Here is a 24,705-nt window from a genome sequence, read left to right as displayed (position 1 = left end):
GAATCTAGTAAGAGAAAAATCAATAAAGGATGATTTTGAGGTTCCTCTTGGGTACACACATGTGTGGATAGTGATACTTTACTTCTGAGTTTATGGAACAGGGATGTGGTAGCAGATTTGAGAGGGGGAAAGATATTGAGTTGAGTTTTGAACATAGTTTAATTGTAAAGTTTGTAGCAGATATTTGTTAGGGTGTTGATTACATTAATTGAACTTGGAAGAGAACAGGGTTTGTTTTTGACTTCTGTTAAACACATTGTTAACAGGTTTTGTGAGATAAGTTTCAAATATTTTCAGGATTCCAGATTTCTGTTGTAGAAAAGATTTCTAGTTGCTTGTTTATCTAGAATTTGTTTTAATTACATAATGATAATATGACAGGGAGACAACTGCTTTTGAAATAAGTTTTTTCTTACAGTTCCTAAGAGGAGAGGCATACAGTGTGATGCAGGGCCCACTTGAGGAAGCACCAGGGTTGGGTATGGAGGCATAAAGGAAAAGGGCAAAGCATTGTTTTGTTTTTCATGGGGAAGGAACAGGTAAAGCACAGTAGGCTAGCAGAGCAAGTTTAGGATTAGGTAGTTTGAATAATTTCAACAAACTTTGAGCTGTAGGTATGATCCCTACTTGTCAGATACTTGGCTCTCTCTAGGGTGAACAAGGGAGGGGCTGATAAAACACAGTAGAGGATGTGTGGATTTAGAATTGTTCTTTTTTTTTTTTTTGCATATCAAAGATGTGTTTTCACTAATTCTAGGAAATAACTAATCCTGGAAGGAACAGCCCCTCTCTGGGTCTACAAGGCTCCAAAATGTCCAAGCTTCTTAGAATATAAACAATAAACAAAATGAACACAGTACTCAGTCTCCATTGTGTCTTTTATATTTACAGAACCAGTATTTTGTTAGTTATGTCATTGTGCTCACCCTAAGTACTACATTTCTTTTCTTGGTAGTTAGGGTTTGCCAAGTGACTATATATAGAAGTCATTTCTTGCGCTTCCAGGAAAATTCTTATATGAAGTAATGCTATTTGGAGACTCATACCTTGTGTTTCTCCAGATCCTTATCCCCTGACTTTGTTTTTCTTATCTCAAATGCGGATGTGATGCCTAAATCTGTAGCAGACATCCTGAATATACAGTAGTCTTCAGGATGGAAGATGGAAGAAGCTGGGAATGTGATCTGAAGCCATGTGACCAGTACTGCACAGTCTACCTCTGGACTTCTTTGGAAGATGCAAATAAACCTTTTCCTTGTTTCAGCCACTTATTTATGTGCAGTTAAAACTAATCCTTATTAATTTATACATTTTTACCTTTACTCTTATCCTTTCTTTCTGTTATATCACCTTCCACTGAAAATAGAAGTAAAATTTCATCTCTGATCACATAATCCTTTAGATATTTATCCTACATCTCATAAATTTGGGGAGGACACTGGGGCATATAAAGTACACAGAACCTTAGCAGTTATCCTTAGAAAGAGTTAATAACATCTTACTTTTTTGTTATACAGTTTCATTTTGTGTGTACTCCCTAATGAGGACCCCTAATCAATAACTCCCCATTAAATAAAGAAGCACTTAAAATTAAGAATAGAAGTACTGTCCTTACACTCCCCGGAGAGTACCAAGGCTTCTCACTGCAAAGTAACCAGATCCAAAGTACAAAATACTTATTATTGCATCATTATGTGTATTAGTCTGCACAGTCTGCCATATAAAAACACCATAGACTGGGTTTAAATGACGATTTATTTTTTCAAGATTTGAAGGCTGAAAATTTGAGGTTGGAGTGGCAGCATGACACTGCCAGCAGTTTCTGGTGAAGCTTCCTGACTTGTAGATGTCTGTCATCTAGCTGTGCACTCCACTCACATGAACTCTTGTGTGCCTGTGAGGTTTAGGGCCCCACCTTTTTTTTTTTTTTTTTTAAACCTCATTTAATTTTACCTTCTTAGGGGCTTCATCTCCAAACACAAGGTAGAGGTTTATGTTGGGGGTTAGAACTTAAGCATGCAAATTGGGGAGTGTGGCAGTGACCTAGTGCAGTCCATAGCATTGGGCTTGCAGAAAAGGGAAAACTCCCAAATGACAAATTTAAAATAGGAACTGAAGTGAGCAATAGAAAATGGTGTTCTGTGATGATAGGTGTCAATCTTTGCATTATGATTTGGAAATAAAGGTAATATGCAAAACATGCCTCAAACATTCTTTAATTTTTTTTAAAACAAGATAGGCATGTCTTCTACCACATCTTTTTAACAAATTACCTCTACCTAGGTTCTAGCAAGTGCTGTTGAAAGAGGAAAAGGGAAAAGTGTTAATATTAGAAAGAATTCACAAGTGCTTTGATTATATTGAATATGATTATATATGAATATAGATATTAAGAGCTGCTGGAAATAAGTATTCAGGTGCCAGCTATAAATAACGAAAATGTAATTTTTATTTCAACAAATGCCACCATTTTGTAATTTTTAAAAAGGTGCCATTTAAAAGCACCAGAACTTGCAAGGAGTCTACAGTACAAGATCTCTATTCTATGGTGAACATTATAGACATTTATTGAATTACATTAATAGAAGAATTCAGGAGTTTGAGGGAACTTTACAAATTATTTCTAAATATATGTTCACCAAACATCAAAGAACAAACAACATACTCATGAAGAAGAATGAGAAATGGAGTAGATGCTCTCTCAGTTGGCAAGTATTTTTTTAAACCTAATATGGTATACTATTGATACAGAAATAAAAAAATCCCAAAGTAGTATAGACTAGTCCAGAAACAGACTATGCTTATGTAGAAATAATAGCTGATGAAAGTGGGATTATAAATCAGTGGCTAAAGTATATTCAATAAATTTGAGGAAATTTGTCATCCACACCAAAAAAAAAAAAAAATCTCAAGTCTGTATACTGTATGCAAAAATATATCTGGCTATTTGAATTTGTTTGTAAAACATAAAACTTAAAGTTGAAAAAAATGTAAGGGACAATGTCTTTAGGATTTGGGTATATGGATTTTTTTTAAAGTGATAAATCTGACTTAAAAGTAGCTTTTGTTTATCATAAGTCACCATTAAGCAAAAAGATGAGTCACAAGCTGAGAAGATACTTGCAATCATATAAGTGAAATATAATTATTAAAACACATAAAAGCCTACAAAGTAATGAGAAAAATCTCAGTGGAATAAATGAGCAAAGACACAGAAGGAAATACAAATGACTTAATATATGTAAAAGAGGTTCACATTGACAATTAAGGAAATGGAAAACAAAAGCCACAATGAGATTTCATGTTAAGCCTTCTAGATTGGCAAATGTCAACATTTGCTAAGGGTGAAGGAGGATGCTGTAGATCAGTGGAAACATGCACAGGAGGGGGCAGTGTGAACTGGCATTCCCATTTGGGAAAATGTCTTGTCATTGTTGAAATTTCACATAACTATTCTACCTTTAGGGCATATACCCTGAAGGAAATGCTTGCTGAATATATCCCATGAAAAATGTCCAAGGGTGCTCATAGCAGCAATGTACATCTTAGTAAAAAATTGACAACAACCCAAAGGTTCATCAAGAATAAATACTCATGTAGTGGAATATTGTGCAGCTGTATAAAATAATTATAGTTAACATTCTAATAGGAATAGCTTTTAGATATACATGAAGTGAGACAACATGAGAAGAGTGTAGAAGATCTTTGTGCAATAAAGATTAGTATCAAAAAAGTCAATTGTTTATGGTTAGGTACATGTGATGAAACTTCAAAAGTAAAAGGGAATGATAACATTCAAGATGAGTTATCCTGGAAGCTTGGGGAAAACAAGTAAGGGCAGGAGAGGAAGAAATATATGGTGGAATTACGGGTGTTTATTTTATATAGCGCTATTATATACCCTGTATGTTTATTATTTTCTAGCCCAGTTAGTCTATTATGTTAGTGAATAAATGATGATCATCACTATTCCTTCTATTTCAATAGTGCATGGAATTCTCACGTCCAGATTTTCTGACAGTAAGCAAATTATTTGCCTACTGATGTGGCTCCTTTTACATTTTTCCTTCAAGAAAGGACACAGGGGAGATGGGGTATCTCCATCAGCCCACAGAAGGTCCCTGCTAACCATACAGTGCCCTGGCCCCTGTGTGTAATAAGAGGACAAGAAGGAACTATGTCTTATTTCTATTGATCATCTTATTGATGATTCAGGTTTCCATTTAATGCAGCCTGTTCTTTAACACGAACCATGTGATACTGTAAAATTTGCCTTGAACTGGTGCATGAAAGGATACCCAGAGGAGATTTCTTAGTATACAATGCAATGTAAGGAGTATATATTTTATTGTAATGGTAGTGAGAAGTGACTGAAGTAGTAACTAACAAAACAAAATGATCAATCAGATTTACATTTTGAGAAGACCACTCTTGTAGCTAAGTGGGGAATATATTATGGGGGAAGACAAGAAATGGGGAGAAATGTTGGTAAGACATCAAGTAGTACAGATGAGAGATGATGACATCTTGGAGTAGGATGGAGGTTATAGAAGTGGAATATCCAAGGCATATTTTATAATTAAAATGTGTAAGTCATTGATGGGTGGATACAGGGTGAGAGGAAAGGGAAAAATCAAGTTAATTCTTAGGTGCTGCCTAATATAAGGAACTGGATAATGTTAACGTTTGCTGAAACAGGGAAGAATAAGGAAGAAAAGGTTAATTCTTTTAAAGTGGGAATCAACTGAGAAGTTGTTTCGGATGTGATGGTTTTAAGGTGGAAGGGGTGAAATTAATAAAGTTAGTAAAAAGTATGATCACACATGAAATGTATGTGACATGTATTTGAACATGCCTTGTATTCTGAGCTTTGTCCTCATTGAATAATTCCAATGGGACTAGAGGAGTCTTTTTATTTATTTGTTCTCATGTAATGTGAAAGAGACTGTAAGATAAGAAAAAAATCTCAATCTATAGAACCTAGAGTATGAGAAAACTGAACAGGGACAAGGGTAGGTTGTAGGATAATCCCTGTCACTGGAGTAAGGTCTAGTTACTGGACTCCAGAAACAAGGGAATCTGACTTTATTGTGGTTCCACTGCACAGAGGTCAGGAAGCAGGTGGGCCAGGTTCTCCTATTGGCCTGAGAAAGCAAAGGGTCATGAATGTGAACTTATGCCTGAGTGCTCTCCAGTGCTCCTGAGGTGTATTGTGTACAACATGGTGCCAATATTGCTGAGGTTTGCCTCGCTCAGTTGAGGGATTCCTTGGCATCTGTTCAGATGAGACTATATCTCATTGAGATTTACCATCTGCTACTCTGTGACGTCCTTTTGAAGAGACTTAAAAGTGTCTTTCAGTGAATAATGTCCATGCCCTCTCTGCTTTGTGTTTTGATGGCATTGATGCCTTCTTCATCCATCAGACATTGTTTCCAAATAGTCTTGATCACAACTTATTAGTGGGTTTTAAAATCAATTTTGTGAGACACAAGCATATTGAAAGATATAGAGTAGCATATTAGTTTACTCATTTTTTTGTTTATTATTTTATGCCCTTACCCTTCCTCCAGGATGAGGGATAGTGCTTTGTGGTAGAATTCTGATGTTTCCCTTCTGTTTGTATGTCTCTGAGTCCTCCTCATAGGAACCGAGGCTTTTCATGCTTCTGAGCGATTCTTTTGGCTTCTTTGATGCTTTCTGTGCTGGGTGGCTTCCATCCCTGTGCCCCTTGAAACTGAGTCCTCTTTCTCCATATTCTTTGTGACCTGGATGTCTTCCTTCTGGATGACACTGGACACTACTCTATTTGCATTTCAGCAAAGAGCTGCTGAGTTTAGGTTCATAGATTGAAGTGACAGTGCATGTCATCTGTGAAGAGAGCAGAGCAACCTGACAGAGCCAGAGAGGACTCAGTAAACTGTGCTGTATGGCAGACTAACTTGGGCAGAGACCAGAGACAGGTACAGCGAAGCAAGCTGTAGACAGGATAGATTCTCAGAAAGAAACTTGAAATCAGCAAGGAAACTATATACATTCACAGAAAGAGCAAAGATCGGGGCTACCTACTTGCTGAAATGATGGGAGCCATTGAGGGGGTGTTTCTGGTTCTGATTATCACCCAGTTCATTCTTGGAAATCTGGGGAATGGTTTCATTGGTTTGATCAATGGCAGAAGCTTGTACAGGAGCAAGAGAATCTCTTTATCTGACTTCATCATCACCAGCATGGCCCTCTCCAGGATTGTTCTTCTGTGGATTTTCTTGACTGATGGTGTTTTGATAACATTCTCTTACAAAACTCATGATTCAGGAACAGTAATGCAAATTATTGATATTTTCTGGACATTTACAAACCACCTGAGCACATGGCTTATAACCTGCCTTGGTGTCCTTTACTGCCTGAAAATCGCCAGTTTCTCCCACCCTGCATTCCTCTGGCTCAAGTGGAGGGTTTCCAGGGTGGTTGTATGGATGCTGTTGGGTACACTGCTTTTGTCATGTTGCAGTACCATGTCTCTGATCAATGAATTTAAAATCAATTCTGTGCTCTGTGGAATTGATAGCACAGGTAATGTGACTGAGCACTTCAGAAAGAAGAGAAGTGAATATCATCTGATCCACATTCTTGGGAATCTGTGGCACGTCCCTCCCTTAACTGTGTCCCTGACTGCCTATGTTCTCCTCATTCTCTCTCTGCGGAGACACACATGGCAGATGCAGCAAAATGGCAGCAGTTCTAGAGATCCAAGTACTGAGGCCCACGAGAGGGCTACCAGGATCATCCTCTCCTTCCTGCTTCTGTTCCTACTTTACTTTATTTCCTTTATAATTTTGTCATCCACTCATTTCCTACCAGATGCTAAAATGGCTCAGATGGTTGGTGAAATATTTACAATGTTTTATCTTGTTGGCCACTCATTTGTTCTCATTCTGGGGAACAACAAGCTGAAACAGACATTTATGGCAATACTCCCTTGTAAGTCTGGTCATCTGAAGCCTGGGTCTAAGGGATCCTTCTTCCCATAGTTAGCAGAGGGTGCAGGGTGGAGCCTGGGAGTCCTTTGGCCTGGCTCAAGACTATAGCTCTCCTCCTGTCCCTACCACAGTGCCAGTTTAGACTTTTAGTAGAAGAGAGACACTGCCTTCTTCACCCCTGCTTCTACCTGGTACCAAGGGTGAAAGGCAGACTTGTTTTCTATACATAGGATAGTTTGGGAAGGGGAAAACCGTCTTTGGGAAATTTCAGTGTGGTAAGAAGATTAACCATGTAGACATGGAGCTGTCTTTTAATGACTATGAATATTAGTTTAAACTTAAAATTGATACTAATATGAATAAAATAGTGTAGTAGGCTTTTAAAAAAATTGAAATAGAGGAACTTAACTACTGAGCACATTCTTAGTCCTTTTTATTTAGAGATAGGGTCTGGCCAAGTTGCTGAGGATGGCTTTAAACTTGCAATCCTCCTGCCTCAGCCTCTAAAGCTGTTGAAATTACAGGCATGCACTACCATGCTTGGCAGAAAGCAATAACTTTTCTGTCCCATAGATGTTTGTTTGAATTCTTGTTCTATCATTTAAAGATCAAGATTTTTGGTCTTTGATAAGCTACTTTAGTTACTTGTTTGACTGTCTCTTTCCTCATCTTAAAAAGTAGACTATAACATCAACTTTGCAGGGCACTAGAATTTCACAAGACAACAGTAACAGCATTTTTCACAGTTCACTATATATAGTGCTGGATTAATGAAGGCTGTTTAACAATGACCTATGCAGCAATTCTTCTCATAAGGTAGCACTTTCCACAAACCTGTGGTTTGATGATGAAAGCAGTCGGGTGAAAAGCAGGTGTTTTGGATTCTAGTTTCCATTCCATGCTTGCACTTCATCATCATTTTATTAAAATTATCAGCAGCTTTTAACTTTTGAGGATGGAAAAACCCCAAGCATCCCACTCGCCCTCTCACCCACTGTCCTTTCCTACCTCCTTCTTCCTTACATCCATATATTCTTCATTACTTCCTATTCTTTTTTAAAAAATATATATCAAGATAAATATTTGTTCTTCAAATTACAAAGTGTTATCCCTTCTTATTTATGCACCTTATGTAGACATTGATTTACTTCCTGTCATCAATTTTGACAAGTCAGTGAGAATATTGTTTATGTTTATGTAAAATTCATTTTTGAGCAAATTCAGATAGGATATATGGTATTTCTGAATGTGTATTTCTAGCACTAAACTAATATGGCTTTCAAGTGTAGAGTGTTATGACTAAGAATGTGGGCCTGAAAGGAAGATAGACTGGGTTCAACTCCTGGCTCTTGCCCTGAAGAACTGAATGACCATGGGGAAATTTCTTAATCTCTAGTTTACTTTCCTCCTTTGTACAAAGGAAATAGAAGTAGTATTTTTTGATGGGTTTGATGGAAGGAATGAATGAGTTAACACATGAATGATGATTACAGTTTTACATGGAGAAACACTGAAAAAACATTGTTGTTTTGTGAAAGATGGTATATTTTGACCTAGCATGAAGGATCATCAAATGACTTGACATTTATTCATGTGTAACCAGAAATTAATCTTAGGGCTGCTCTGGGATATGTACATTTATTCCTAAAAATACAGGAATAAAATGTTTTTTTGTCTGTATAGTTGGTTTTTATTTATGTTTTATTAATTATCTTGTTATTTGCAGTTTTGGGGGCTTAACCCAGGACCTTGCACATTAGGCAAGTGAAGTGCTTTGCCACTGGTCTGTTGACTTTTAAATTGATACTTGCTTCTTGAAGCTGCCAATAAAATTCTAAACTCTGACCCATCCCACAGTTCCCTATTTAGAAAGATGTATCTGCTAAAAACTAAAAATGATATAAGATTAATTTATAATTCAGTAACGTAAAAGGAATTTAAAACTGGTATTTCCCTCAACCCCATAGTTCAGTAATTAAATAAAGTCTGCTTATTTTCAGCATGGGGGAGTTCTTTGTGGAATTCTATGCTGCCATGCTTGGAGGGCATCTGTTTTGTCTGCTCTGACCTCATGCTCTTTAACTCAGCCTCAACTACTCTAAAACTTCTCCTGAGCTCCTTTCTACTTTTGTTACTTTGACAACTTTCTTGCCTAGCTCTGGCCTTATTGTTCTTTAGCTGATACTGAGGTCCTGATTCTGCATTAAGGACTGAGATGTTAGGATTTTCCTTTCTTACTTAACATCTCACTAGAGGTTTTGGCTTAGCTGTTTGCTAACTGACTGCTTTTCATTTCACTGACTGTAGTACTATGAATAGTGGTGCAGAATTTTTGGAGAGTCTGGTGTGGTAAAACATTGGTTCCCTTAGGGCATCTGTGCCCCATCCCACTTCAAATTCCCTCTTTCAGAAAAATTTGGAGGTGACTCCTGGAAACTATGAGAGTGTATTTTGTGATTTGAGCCATGTGTGGACTGTCATTACTCAAAGGTGGGGTAGGAGTAGGGGCTTGGGTCTGGTTGAAGGGTAAGCTTATGAAGAAAGGAGTGTTGCCTACTGCAAGAGGCACAGTGATGGGAAGTCTGGCTATTTTGGACAGGGCTTGATCTTCTAATTCCCTCAGAGGAAATGCCTAAACTGCAAGTTCTTCAGTGAGTCCCAGGAAGTACAGTTTTTAGAAACCTTGGAAAATGACATCTTTATGTTTTGTTTTGTTTTGTTTTGCTTTCAAGTAATTGGCTTTCTTTGCTAAATCCCTTAAAATTCTTAAATCTAGGTCCTTTATGCCAAAGGTCCAGGACATGGCTTTTCTCTTCTATGATCAGACACCCTGAATCAAATTATGGAATATTAAGTATATCTATATTTGAAGCCCAATTACATGCTAGAGTTGGTTCCCAATGCCCATGTCCCCTCCAAAACACATCTATTCTTTTGTGTATTTTGGAGCTTTAACACAGGAATCAAAATCAATTTATGAGAGAGCTCATGAGACCTCTAGTTTTCCATCAGGATCCTCACAGGTGAGCTTCATCCTTAACTCCATTTTGTGGCAGCCATGAAAATATGCTAGTCAGATCTCTGCTGTGGAGATCATAACTGGCTTATATCTCCAGCTGCTGAGACTTGGCACTGTGAGGCTATGCTTCCTGTGAGTTTCTTCCAGTGTATGACAGAGCACCATGCAGTATCAAGTCAGGTCTGTTCTGTTGAAACAGACTCCTCCACAGCCAATTCTGGCCTATTCACTGTCCATCAGTTTTCTTGAAACTGCTACAGTTTAGGACTCCTCCTCTACCCAATTGTTTCTTCCACCCTCCTTTTGTGTGTGTGTGTGTGTGTGTGTGTGTGTGTGTGTGTGTGTTTTCACAGATGCCATACCTTAATTGTTGTCTAAATATTCTATTTTCCTCCCTCGACTTCCTCCCATGTTGAGTATCATGTATGTTTAGTCTTTTTTCATTCTCTGCTATTGGAAGACCTGAGTCAATATCCTCACCTATTTAAATAAGCTCTTTTTTTTTTTTTTAACTGTTAGTGCAGATCACACAAATATTCAGGAAAAGACTTTCTCTCTCTCTCTCTCTCTCTCTCTCTCTCTCTCTCTCTCTCTCTCTCTCTTTCTCTTTGTGTATGTGTGTGAGAGAGATTGTGGGTATACTCTGGAAACCAGCCCAGATTTTCCCTCATTGGCAACTTCAGTGTCTATTTGATCACCAGTCAGATCGATTTGGTATTTAACAGCATTTCTTCCAAATGTCACCTCATCTCCACTTCTAGTTTTTTCAACCCATCAGAGTGACTGCAACAGGATTCTGACTAGTTTCCTGTCTCCAACTCCACCTACTTCCAGCAAAGCATTCCTACATTACTTGGGTTTCGTTTTACATACAATGAAAAAACCATTATAGTGCTCCTTTCCTGAGCTCTATAGTGACTCTCCGTTGCTCTGGGTAAATCCAAATTCCTTGACCTGTAATATAAAGCCATTTGTCATTTGTCCCCTATTTTCCTTCTTAGTTTCATCAGCTTCTAGCTCCCAAATATGCCATAATCTCTTGTTGCTATAGTTTTGTATAAGCTGTTCTCTTTGCTTAGAATTTTCTTTCTCTCATCAGCTAGTTTCTCTTCTTCACATCTTTAATCCTCCAAGACAGTTTCTCTGACTCTCCAAGATGAGGTCAAACACTTACTGTGTATGTTTTCCCAGAATGTTTGCATGCCTCTGATCACATTACTATACTAATATATACTATTTATTATTACTATACTAATATATACTAATTATTCCCCAAATCTGTGTCTGCTATAGCATAGCTTCTGGGTGATACATGTTTCCACTTTCATCTCTGACCACTTCTCTTCCTCTCTTTGAACCTCTGTACTCTTCTATTTCCTTAACCTGTTGCACTTTTTGTCATCTCTAAGTCTGTATGTAGGGTTCTCTGTCATCCTTCTCCCTACCATCCTGTGCTCTTGCTTGGATAACATCTCTTTTCATCCTTAATTTACATGTCTCCTGACTCCCCTCTCCCAAGTCTGGATTAAATGTGCCTCCTGAACACTGTCATTGCATTCTTTGATGTTCCGTCTTGTACCACCCTAAGCACTGATCTCTAATATTCTGTGTGTCTCCTCCCATTATTGTGTATGTTATCTGAAGTCAGGATGTGTAGTTGCTATTTCTCCCCTGATTCTCTAGCACCTAACAGTGCCTCACTAACAACAGTTTGTTGCATGCAAGAATCAATGAGAGTCAGTCTAAAGAAATAAAAGAGCTTAGTCTCGGAAAGACCTTCCATCTTAGCCATTGATTGACTGATATGTGAAGTAGATATTTACTTTCTGTGTTCTTCATTTTTCTCATTGGTAAGTAGGGATACCCATATATTTCTCCTAGGACTGTTTTAAGTGTTAACTAACATTTAAGATGCCTGGTGCATTGCTGGAGACAGTTGGCACTTAATAACCCCCCCCCCCACCCCATGAAGTGGAGGATTCCTTCTTTCTTCCTGTACTCTTTTTTTGTTTGGTCCTTGGGATTCAACCTAGGTGGGCACTTCACCATTGAGCCAGATCCCCAGCCCTTTCTTTGTATATTTTGTCTTGAGATAGGGTCTGACAAGACTTAAGGCCTCATTAAGTTGCTGAGGCTAACTTTGAACTCCACAATCCTTATTCCTCAGCCTCGGGAGTATCAGTGATTACAGGCACATGCCAGGATGCCTGGCTCCATGTAGTACTTTTTAGAAAAAACTTTGAAACTGTAATTCTAGTTGTTCAGGACTGATCTCAGAGTCATCACGAAATGAGCTAAGTCATCCTTTTGCTTTGATGTTTTCCCCAGCTTTCCCTACATGTCTAAAAAGCAGAAGATCTGTATCCATGACTGCAGTGCCCACCAGTGCTCTAGTAAACAGTCAGACTTCAAGACCCGCAGGTTCATGTGTATCAGCCTATTCTCAACAACAAAGCAATGTCAGGTCTTTCTCTTTTGCAAAGTTCTTGGTCCAGGCTGCAGAGTAAGGTGCAAAGAGGAGAGATCCACATCAGGGTAAAGGTGTGATCTGTCCTGAATGGAAACTTCGTGTCCCAAAGGAGCCAATTTCTTTTGTAATAATTTTGCAGACATGGCTTCCAGCATCCAGTTAAGGGACATGCACATGAGGAGTCACCACTTTCAAGGTGGCCCAAAGTATGTAGTCTCCATAAGATATTTATTGTTCACACATAGTTCCTTCGAACCAAGGTGTAATCAGAAGACTTGGGGTGTGTGTGTGTAAACAATGTAGTTGATGATCTTATCTTTATTAGATTGACAAGGAAAACAGACATGTCAAGTTTAATCGAAAGTCAAAATCTTGTGCAATGAAAGAGTTTTGCTAACACTTTTCCTATACTGATCCTTTGAGAAATATCTTCTGACAGAACCCTCTCACTCACTGATCACACTAGTCAACCTGATCACATCTTTATTATAATATTTCCTCCTACAGAAAGCTATTTTATTTATCACACTCTGGATTGGGTCTGTTAAAAACTAATAGCGGGTTTCACATTTTTTTGGAATATGGTTTTCTTATATCTTAAGCTATATAATTTGTTGTTTCAGTGTGTTATTTGAATATGTTATATTTATATTTCAATTATTTTAATGCAGTCATATATTTTGGGTAATGAAGTAGAGATCTATGCTATAAATTCCCCTTGAATCATGGCCTTGCTTCTTCACTCACTAGTTTTACCTGTTTTGCTGATGTGGGTATACCTCTGTTAGTGCCCATTAATTTTGTATAAAAAGCTTCTGCAAGCACCTAGGCTCCACCTCAGGGAATTTCTTATAGGATTGCCTTCCTGTCACATCATATCTTGGCTCCTTCTGCTTGTCCATTCCTATTTGTGTTTGGCAATCGGACTTTGTGCTTCACCTTGATGCAAATTTGGTGAGATATATTTGGTCACATCCTGGATTGCACTGTGGTTTCAAATAAAAACAAACAAACAAACAAACCAAAAATTATAGAGTCGATAAGAGATGCCATACTCTTGCAGTACTCATCTGTGGTTCTCCATAACATCATTTGCCCTTTCATATCTAAGCAGTGACAAAGTAATCAGGCAAATAGTTGATGGATCCAAAAAACTACAATTAGTACTGTATATCTCATTCATTGTCAGTTGAATGCATACAGGGAGATAGCCACATATGATCTAAGTATAGATGCAGATTTTTAAAGTAAACAAATGAAAAGCCTGACTTTTTTCTTACACAAAAATAAGAACACAGCAATTGATAGTGGCAATAATTTGTAGCAATAAGGGAATGCAAAATAATTATCATGGAAAGATGGGAATAAGAAAGATTGTCTCTGCTGGGCGCGGTGGCGCATGCCTATAATTTCAGTGGCTCCGGAGGCTGAGGATCCTGAGTTCAAAGAGAGCCTCAGCAACTTAGGCTGTAAGCAACTCAATGAGACCTTGTCTCTAAATAAAATGCAAAATAGGGCTGGGGATGTGGCTCAGTGGTTGAGTGCACCTGAGTTCAATTCCCAGTACCAAAAAAAAAAAAAAATAATGACTGTCTTAATGAGGATCAGATTCTTGAACTTAATTTATTAGACAACAGTAAATAACTGTATGTGTTAAAGGATAAAGCAGTAATAAAAGAGAATAAAATCATGGCATTTTCATGTAAATGGATGTCATTGGAGAAGATAATGCTAAGTGAAATACACCAATCCCAAAAAACACAAATCCTGAATGTTTTCTCTGATATAAGGAGGGTGACTCATAGTGGGGTAGGGAGGGGGAATAGTGGGGTAGCATGGGAGGAATAGATGAATTCTGGATAGGGCAGAGGGGTGGGAGGGAAAGGAAGGGTGCAGGGGCTTAGCAAGGATGGTGAAATGTGATAGACATCATCCAAAGTACATGTTTGAGACATGAATTGGTGTCATCATACTTTTATATAACCAGAGAAATGAAATGACATTTGGAGAAAATAGCTACAGCATCCACAGATTATAGGGGAGAGAGAAGTTGAATTGAGGTAAGCCATGGATATGTGGTTGGAAGGTGCTGAGTAGCAGTGAGGCATTAGAATTTCCACCATCATCTGTGGTTTCTATGAAGAAAACCTATGGTGTGAAACACTGACAGGAACAATGCTGGACTAGGTCTCTCTGATTGGATTTGAAGACCTTGAAGTCTGTTCTGATTCCACCCCTGGCCTTCTTGCTCTTGGAGGAAAGGACTTCCAGGTCTACCTAGGCTTGTTTTAATTGGGTGTTTCTAAGAAAAAAATTATAGGAATGAAGAAATAGTAATGCAATCCTTAGAAAATTTGCATCTCAGTAAAAGCAGTTGGCTATTAAACTACAAATGGCTCATTTGCTGAGCTGGGGAAAAAAAAAGGAAACATCTCCCTGTTTGGATACTGGTATCTACCTACACATTTCAGTATTTCTCCTGCCTCAGCATCAGTACTATAACTGCTGAATTCTCAATGAGTAAAGATGCTTGAGGCATTTTATTTTTCTGCTGTTGTTGCCTCACTTATTTTTAATTTTGTAGGAATCATTATGAATCTGTTCATTGCAGTGGTCATTTACAGGACTTGGGTCAAAAGCCACAGAATCTCCTCTTCTGATAAGATCCTCTTCAGCTTGGGCATCACCAGATTTTTTATGTTGGCATTGTTTATCCTGAGCACTTTGTGCGTCATCTCTTCAAATGCTGAAAGGTCAGTCTCTTATTATACACTTTGTATGTTATGCTGGAAGTTTTTAGACTCTATCAGTCTCTGGTTTGTGACCTTGCTCAACAGCTTGTACTGTGTGAAGATAACTAACTTCCAATACTCAGTGTTTCTCCTGCTGAAACGGAATCTCTCCCCAAAGATCACCAGACTGCTGCTGGCCTGTGTGCTGATTTCTGCCTTCACCACTCTTCTGTATGTTGTGCTCACACAGATGTCACATTTTTCTGAATTTGTGACTGGGAGAAATGGCACCTTATTTGACCTCAATGAGGGCATCTTGTCATTGGTGGCCTCTTTGCTTTTGAGCTCATTGCTCCAGTTTATCCTTAATGTGACTTCTGCTTCGTTGTTAATACATTCTCTAAGGAGACATATACAGAAGATGAAGAAAAACTCCACTGGCTTTTGGAACCCCCAGACTGAAGCTCATGTCCGTGCTATGAAACTGATGATCTATTTCCTCATTCTCTACATTCCATACTCAGTGTCTACCTTGCTGTATTATCTCCCATCTTATGCGAGGATGGGTTTGGGAGTCAAAGCCACTTGTATGATTATTTCTGCTCTTTACCCTCCAGGACATTCTTGTCTCCTCATTCTCACACATTCTAAACTGAAAACCAAAGCAAAGAAGATTCCTTGTTTCAACAAATAGTGGAATTTCAGCTGTAATTATTGGCTGGAGTTACATATGGGTTGGGACCAAGATTTTCTGTTAGTAGTTTTCTTATTGGTTTGGAAAAGTTATTTTTATGTCTGTGATTCTGACATCCTATGTCTTTGAGTGCCTGTATATCAATTAATTTTGCATTTTGTTTTTGCCAATATTTTAAAATGAGCTACATTCTTAAGGAACTTGTTTGAGGCATTACTTATGATGTATTTTTCATGATTTTTACATTTTTGGGTAATGATAATCACCCACAGGTTATTTAAGTATGACGGAAAGTTACCCCAAATTAAGAAACATATTCTGGTGCATATGATGATTTTTTTTGTTATTGTTTAATTGAAGAGTCCTGAGAGAGAGAGTACAGCAGTATATGAGTAGTGATTGAGAGCCAGTAGACAGGCTTTAGATATAGTAAGGTGGAACAACAACAACAACAAATTCAATGAAAGTAAATTGTTGGGTAAGACAGAGAAAAGTCCTCACACTTGCCGGGTGACAGTAACCACTAGTACTACCAAGAAACTCTAGCACTGAATTTCAAGGTTGTATATGGAAAGGAGGAAAAAAGTAATTTGATATGTGGAGGGAAGTGATTACTATTAAAGAAGTCAAATCCAGAATAGTTTCAAGGATCTCAAGTTCAGAGAGCTAACTTTCTTGGTCAAAAGCAAGTTCAGATGGTGAAATCAACACCACGTGAGCACAAATTTACAAAATACTGTACCTCACCTTGCAATATGGAATTTGCTGGAAAGCTAAGAGGAGCCATTGGATTGGTAGTGGAAATGTCTGACTCTGGGGGGATTTATTTCAGTAGTATATGCATTTGTACAGAGCACAGTTCTTCTGTAGGATAGCACTGTTTCTGGGGTTGGGACACCTGGACTGTGGCTCCACATGAACAAAGATATGAACACAGGATATTGACAAGTTTTGAAATGGGAATTGAGAATTAATTATATAGTTTCTTAAAAATAAGCTTCTTATGACTCATTTATAAAATGCTGATGTAATATTTACATATTTCAAAATAAATAAATCTTCAAATTTCTCAAATTGCCTGTCTTTTGTATTCTGGCCACCAGTTTATTGAGTAAATACTACCCAAACCAATATTTTATAGCAGGAAAACTGTAGATATTTTTCATATTGGAATCTTAAGATTAAGAGACTAAAGGATTACTGAGAATGATTAATGTACACTATGGCATAAGAACTCAAATAAGAGGCAGAATCCATTATGGGTCCTCCAATACCTGTTCTTTCTCCTGTCTTTCATAGTATTCAAATTTTTAGCTGTCAAGATTTTTGGCAGCTAACTATATCTTATAACTGCTTCTTCTTCTAAGTAGGTGTTATATTGTCATGTGATTAAGCTATGCCAATAGAGAGTGAGCAGAAGTAATGTTAAATAATTTCTAGGTGTGATTCCAGAACAGTCATACCTTTCTCTTTCTCTTTTACTGTTTTCTTTTGTTCCTATGGGCTGGAATGCCAATGTAATATTGCCCATCTTGGACCATCTGCTGAGGTGAATGCTTGGAGATAGAGGAGTTAATACCCATCTTGGAATTGGCTGCATGGTTCCTGCTGTGGTGGCCTTGCTGCACCAGTTCTGGACTGTTCATGCCTGAACCCTGGGATTGTTCATCACAAACAAACATCTTCATGCTTTTAGGCACTGTGCTTCAGTCAAATAATTTATGCTTTACCATAAATCCATCTTTGTGATGAAACAATATGTAATTATTTTCCATCTTATAGTCAAAGAACATTTATATATTACCTGCTAAGTAAAATACAACAAAAACATATATGGAGTATGACACTGATTTTGATAGTAATATGTGCATCTAAAAAAAGCCTAAGAGAATATATATAAACATCCAAACAACAATTATTTTAGGTAGAAAGTAGTGAGTAATATTTTTTACATGTTGTGAGTTTTCTGTATTAAATATATTATAATCAGTAAAAGCATATACTTTTAAATATATACAGTATGTACAGTCTGTCTATCCATCCATCTATCCATTCATTCATCCATCAATGGTCTGTCTATTCATCTTTTTAAAGAACAGATAGGAATCTAATATCAATATGCAATTTCTCCTAAGCAAGGTAAGTGAATAGCCTTTCTTATGTTTTGTTTGAATTCTTTTTCTTGTACAGTATTGGCCAAATTCTGCTTATTTGTATCTTGATTACCCTACATCTTTTTTTTTACCCCTCAGAGTTGGATATGCTATCCTTGTAGCAGCACTATGAAGAAAGACTGCCTAGACACTTGCCTCAAGTGTTCTGTGGGCCTGGTTTTTACAAAAGCTGTGTAGGCTTGGAGTTTTTCTAGTTCCATTATGTTCTGTTGAGAGCCACAGCCAAAGGGGCCCCAGCAAACTTCCAGCTCCCAGCAAACTTTCAGCTGCTGGCTGATGATTGGCTCACAGTGACCCCAGCAACATCTAGCTGATTGGCTCCTCTGCGGTGATGTTCCTTGGGCTGTTTCCCTGCCCTTCACACTGCCATCTGATGATTGGCTCACAGCGGCCCCAGCAACATCTAGCTGATTGGCTCCTCTGTGGTGATGTTCATTGGGCTGTTTCCCTGCCCTTCAGACTGCCAGCTGATGATTGGCTCACAGCGGCCCCAGCAACATCTAGCTGATTGGCTCCTCCATGGAGCTGCTCATTGGGCTGTTTCCCTGCCCTTTCAGACCACGGAGCTGCTCATTGGGAGACTTCTTTTGCTCTGCCCACGCGACCCAGCCAATTGGCCTGAAGAGCAGGAGGATGGGGGGAGGTGGGGTGGTTGGTGTGGGTGAGAGGCTTGTGGAAGCCGGTGGTGGCAGTTGGGCTCTGAGGGTTTTTCCTGAGGAGCTGTTTTGTTTGGCATTTGTAGTTCTAAAAATAAAGTTCGTTTCTTTTGACAAGTGGCTCCTGAATTGTGCCCAGACAGACTGCGGCAATGTTGCACTAACTACCTTCCATTAAGTACTTATTAACCAGAAGTTAAACAAATTAATTTGTTTTTTTTAAGATGTGATCATTTATAAGCTCCATATAAATAACCATTATCTTGTATCTTCATATATTCTCTGCCTATTGCAGGAGAAGGAGATGTTAAAACTCTGTTAAGGAGAGTCACACTCTGAAGTGGAGGGTGGGTGCCAGGTCAGTGCCTAAATTGTGTCATTAAGTCATGAACATCCACTGTGAAAGCTCTGACCCATGGTTGTGCCATCAGCTTTTAACTGCTTTAAGCACAATGTGTCTGAGCTGCATTTTCACATGTGATTGTATCAGTTCATCATAACCTTTTTGGTAAGGCAGATATTATTATGCTCATTATGTAGTTGAGGAAACTGAGGCACAAAAAAGCTATGTAAATGTTTCATAACAGTAGAAATAGGAAGGGGTTGACCCAGGACTCCAGTTCACGTCTTCTGACTGTAAATTCCAATGGTTTCCCCACCATATCACAAGGTGGGTAGAAAGACACATAGAGTGGGATAATGCCCAATTAAATAGGCTTATCTTCTAGGAAAAGAGAATATCTTCAAAAACATGTCTGAAGCGGCATTTCTCCAGTCTGAGGACCCACACAGAGATGCTGGTGTTTTTACAATAAATCTCCTGGGTTCTATTTCCTCAGTGGAAGTGAATATCATGGGGTCACATATACTTTGGGGTTTTAGGCCCTGACATTTATATGAGATATTTTTTCAAAATGGAAAATTAGTAACACTAAAGAAGAAACAATTTAAAAATCTATTTTGAAAGCTGCTATTGGGAAGTAAGACACCAATGTAAGCTGATGGGAGAGTAGAAACTATTCTTGTAAGAACTGAATGAAAATTCTTCAAAGTTTCTTTGTGATGCTTAAATTTTACTTAATCATGTATGGCTTTTGGTTTTCCTGTTGGTGAGCCATTCTTAGTTTTCAAGAAAGAAAGAAGGAAAAAAAGGAGAGAGGGAAGGGATTTCTTTTAAAGTATGAATTGAAGGTTGCTATTAAGATAACTTCAAATTCCAGGTAAAGCTTACTGAAGACACTTAAAATAATATTTCTCAATAATGTCCTTTTTCACAAGTTAAAGCTGGAGATGGATCCACTAGTCTAGCCCACTTGTTCTCAAAGAGGTGAGAAGCATAGTAGAGTCCATTAGTAATTATTTTTTCCTTTATTTTCAAATTTCATATATCCTGCCTCCCATTCATTCTGAGTATGGGAGTAGAAGGGGCATATGTAGTTTGACAGTATTCCCTAGAGATTTGGATATTGTGGCCTAAGGAAAGGCACAATTATATGTCCATGCCCTACCCATGGCCATTTTATCAGATGAGGAAAAATCTGTGAAAGGAAAGTCCATTTGTGCATGAGAATATCCCTGTCAGGGAAATAAAAAAAAAGGTTATCTGGGTTAATGGGGGTGGTAAGGGCAAGGAAGGGGAGTTGAGAAGGGAATAGACAATAGCAGGAGGAAGGGCATAGTCTGTACACTCTCTACATCTGTTTTTGGTAGTGGTATGTGGTTCTAAACATGGCTTCTGAACTGCTTGATTATTCTCTGGATTATGGCTACATGGGTCCTTACCAGAAGGAAGTTAAACTTCACTTTCTGGAGAGCTCCCCAAACTTTGTCTGCTGTACTCATCCCCTCCCTCTCACCCCAGAATTTCAAATTTATGGAAGCAGATGAAAATAGCTCCCATTCTCTAATCTGCAAAGATGATGTGCTTTTACTCTATTTACTTTCTCTGCCTCTGAGCAATGCTGCAGCTGCTCATCATACTCCTTCTCAAAGGCTGTGATTCTGGCTTCACCAGAACCCTGGATGGTATAGTTGGTGCTTCCTCCTCCCACTAAAAAGATTGAATTCTGGTACCAAGGAAGGGATGATGAGCGATGACCAAGAACCCTTCTTCTTCCTAAGGCAGTAGGGAGGAACCCAGAAAGACTGATTTATATTTTTGTTCCTGTTATATGTGCTTGATTTGTTCAATTTCTGAGTATATGAATGAATGTAGCTCATTTAGAGAATCAATTTTCTCAGGTTAACAGCTGCTCTCTGTGCTCTCTAGAGGCAAGGTAGGCACAATCCTGGGAAGCATTCAGAAAGGCTGTGTGAGTATAGGAATACAAAATGCCTGAACAATGACCAAGAAAATAGAAGATCAAGTTGTCCTTAGTCTGGAAATGGAAAGGGACCTTTTGCTGCAAGTTTTTGATTTTTGAAAGCAGTGACTGTTCTTTGTTTCCTTCCTTTCAGTATTTTTTTCCTATTTTTGAGAGGCCGCCTAGTTCAAACTCAGTATAAAGCCACAATTTGTCCCTCTGAGAGTCTTTCTGATGCTTGTATTTTATCTTTGACTGACCTTCTTTTCTTGGATCAGGTATTATGAAAATAGTTGAGGGCTCAGACCAGTGGAGGGTAAAGGTATGAGTAGAGGGACCTTGGTTGAAAGAGGTATGGTAGTAAATGACAGATATATTTCAGTTATGTCCAGGGGTTGCTCTGGTAAATTAGAAAGACTGAGGCTCTCACTCACCATACAGACCTGTGCAGGGGCATTCTTGGTTTGGGGTCTGATTGCTGAACAGTTCTGTGTGGAAATGGAGTATCAATGGTGGTTATCGGATTTCTCTCTTGCCTGACATATAGAGCTAATATTATTTAGCAGTTAATATTTATCCTGTCTTGTTTTTTGTTTTATTTTGCTTGTTTTCTCACACTGTCCTTTGTACCCCCTACTTTGTCAATAAGGCTTTGTATATGTATAGATACAGCTCTGTTTAATGTTAAAGGTATAAATATGTTAAAACTCTTAATTATTTGATCTTCCCACAAGAATAGAAGCTCCATAAAAGCAGGGACTTATTTTTTTTCACACTGTGTCCCAAGAGTCTGCAATGGGGGCCTGACTCATGGTAGTCATTTAATAAGTATTCATCAAATAATTGATCAATGTATTTTCCCTTCTTATAATACCAGGCCCCACTGTTTATGTTCTCTGAATATTGTATTTAGGTTTTGTGGATCTAGATAGGGTGGAAGCGGGGTTTTAGGAGACTGCTGTCAGGTCTCTGGACTTCACTTGGAATGCCACTCTGTAGCTGTGGCTCTGTACCTGATCTCAGTTCAGGCTGGCTTCATGTAGATGCAAGTGAAGGTGGAACTACTACCTTCAGGAACATTTCTTCTGTTGATGCTGTAACATCTTTCTAGAGAATAAATTTCCAAAGGACAGAGACAGAATGTGAGAAAAGAAATGTCCTACTGCAATGCTGTTACAGCTTCAGAGGAACTGAGCTTCAGACAGGAGCTGTAGTCATTCATTAGCTCTTTCACAGACAGGGCATCTCCTGGTATGGAGTGAGAGACTCCCTTCCCCAGCAAAATGACTGTGTCCCTAGGCCTGATGATGCTGGTGGCAGTGGCTGAATTTCTCATTATCCTGGTTGGAAATGGAGTTATTGTGGTGTGAGAGTTCTGGAGAATGACTCCCAAAATTGTAAGGGGTCTGTGTATGGGCATGGCATTTTGCCATGTATGTTTCTACTCAGATTGCCTGACGTGACCTGTTTCCTGTGTGAGCCTATTTCTGCTTATCCAGAGCAGCAGTTGGCTTCACTATCTCAGTGCTCTTAGTAATTCAGACCAGCCTCGTTTGCCACTTTCCTCAGTGGCTTCTACTGCATGTAGACCATGGTCCTCATCCCCTGGGCTTCTTGTGGCCAAAGTAGAAGACTTGGAGGCTGGAGTTTTGGTTTCTTGTGGCATCTTTCAAGATAGCTTTGAGTTTCTTACTCTGTGTTGACTTAAAAAGCCTAAAAAACTGTAGACAGACAATAGCCTCCACTCAATATGAATCTGTGTTGTTTTTATGTATTATAGTTCAGGGCAGGAACTTGATTGCCATTTGCAATCAGGTTTTTTTCTAGTATGCTTTTTAAAATTTTGCTTTTTTAAAAAATATTTATTTTTTTAAGTTTTAAGTAGGCACAATATCTTTATTTTACATTTATGTGGTGCTGAGGATCTAACCCAGTGCCTCGTGCATGCTAGGTGAGCACTCTACCACTGAGCCACAATCCCAGCCCCCAAATTTTGCTTTTTAATTAACACATAATACTTGTACATATTTTAGGGTATGATGTGATATTGCAACATCTGTAGTGATAAAATTGTCATTTCTTTTTGTCTGGCATCTATGAGCTTCCCTCTTTTAGGTCTTCATAAAATATATAATAGGTTATTGGGAGCTCTAGTCACCCTGCTGTACTATAGAACATAGACCTTATTCATCCTAAACTGTGTTTTGGTACCCCTCTCTCTCCCTCTTCCCCCTACTGTGCCTAGTTTATAAAATTCGTATTCTAAACTAATTCTTACTTTGATATCACCTTTTCAGCTTCTAAATATGAGGGAGATCTTATGATATTTTTTCTTTCTGTGTCTGGCTTATTTTACTTAATATAACATCCTCTAGTTCTACCCACATACCATGACTGAGAGAATTTCATTCTTTTTTTCATTTCTGGATAACATCCCATTTTCTTTATCTATTTATTTGTTAATGGATGTATTCATTGATTCTATATCTGGGATTTGTGAATCATGCTGAAATAAGCATGAGAGTTCAGGCATCTCTTTGATAGCCACTTTAATTGACCTTGGATAAATACCTAGAAGGGGATAACTGAATTACGTAGGTCTACTTTTAGTTTTCTGAGGAACTTCCATGTTGTTATACACAATGTCTATACTAATTTATATTCTCACCATTTATGAGGGCTTTCTAGGTATCCTTGCCAACAGTGATTGGTTTTTGGCTTTTTTTGATAAAAGCTATTTTGGCTAGGGTGAGATATCTCATTGTAGTTGGATTTGCATTTCCCTCATGTCTATTAATGTAGGATATTATTTCATGAATTGTTGGCCATTTGTGTTTCTTCTTCTGAGTAATGTTTCTTCAGGTCATTTGCCCATTTTTAAATTGAATTTGTTGGTTTTTGTTGTTTTGAGGTTTTTGAGTTCCTTATATATTCTGGATACTAATCCCTTATCAGATGAATGTTTGCAAGTATTCTCTCTCTGTAGTTTGTCTTTTATCTCCATTGATTGCTTCCTTGGTTATGCAGCTGCTTCTTAATTTTATGTAATCTCATTTGTTTATTTTTACTTTTGTTTGTTGCCTCTGCTTTTGGGGTCTTATCCAAAAAGTCATTTTCTATACCAATGTCTTAAAGTAGTTCCCCTATGTTTTCTTCTAGTATTTTCATAGTTTCAGGTACAAAACTTAGGTCTTTGATTCATTTTGAATTTTTTTGTATGTGAGAATTATGGGTCAAAATTTTACTCTTTTGCATACAGATATCCAGACTTCCCAGCACCTTTACTGAAGAGGCTATCCTTTCTCCAGTGTGTATTCAATAATCTTTGTGGAGAACCAGTTGACTTTGGATGTGTGTATTCATTTTTGGAATCTTTTCTGTTACATTGGTCTATGTGTTGGTATTTATGTTAGTACCATGCTGTCTCAGTTTCTAAATTGTAGTATATTTTAAGATCAGGTGTTGTGATGTCTCTAAGTTTGTTCTTTTTGCTCAATATTGCTTCATTTGGGATCTTTTGTGACCATATGAATTTTAAGGATTTTCATTCTATTTCTGTGAAGAATGTCATGGTTCCATTTGGTTGTTTTTTGTCTTGTATTTAGTGGTAGGAGTTTGCTCTTGCTCTGTTGCCCAGACTGCCCTTGAACTCCTGGGATCAAGTGATTCTCCTGTCTCAG

The 24,705-nt window shown here is 38.1% G+C and overlaps 2 protein-coding genes across 2 annotated transcripts; both read left to right on the top strand.

The window, feature by feature from the left end:
- Positions 1-6,038: 6,038 nt before the first annotated feature.
- Tas2r3 (taste 2 receptor member 3) lies at positions 6,039-7,028 on the top strand. Its single transcript, XM_026405417.2, has one exon. It carries the CDS (start codon positions 6,078-6,080, stop codon positions 7,026-7,028), a length of 951 nt encoding a protein of 316 aa, XP_026261202.2. The 5' UTR covers positions 6,039-6,077.
- Positions 7,029-14,992: 7,964 nt separating this feature from the next.
- Tas2r4 (taste 2 receptor member 4) lies at positions 14,993-15,892 on the top strand. The gene has a single exon (XM_026405419.2). The coding sequence runs from the start codon at positions 14,993-14,995 to the stop codon at positions 15,890-15,892; it is 900 nt and encodes a 299-aa protein (XP_026261204.2).
- The last annotated feature ends 8,813 nt before the right edge of the window (positions 15,893-24,705 follow it).

The sequence above is a fragment of the Urocitellus parryii genome, chromosome 3 (genome assembly GCF_045843805.1).
Source record: "Urocitellus parryii isolate mUroPar1 chromosome 3, mUroPar1.hap1, whole genome shotgun sequence".
Taxonomy (NCBI): Eukaryota; Metazoa; Chordata; class Mammalia; order Rodentia; family Sciuridae; genus Urocitellus; species Urocitellus parryii.
Note: the sequence above shows the minus strand (reverse complement) of the source record. Positions and strands in the feature narration are given on the sequence as shown.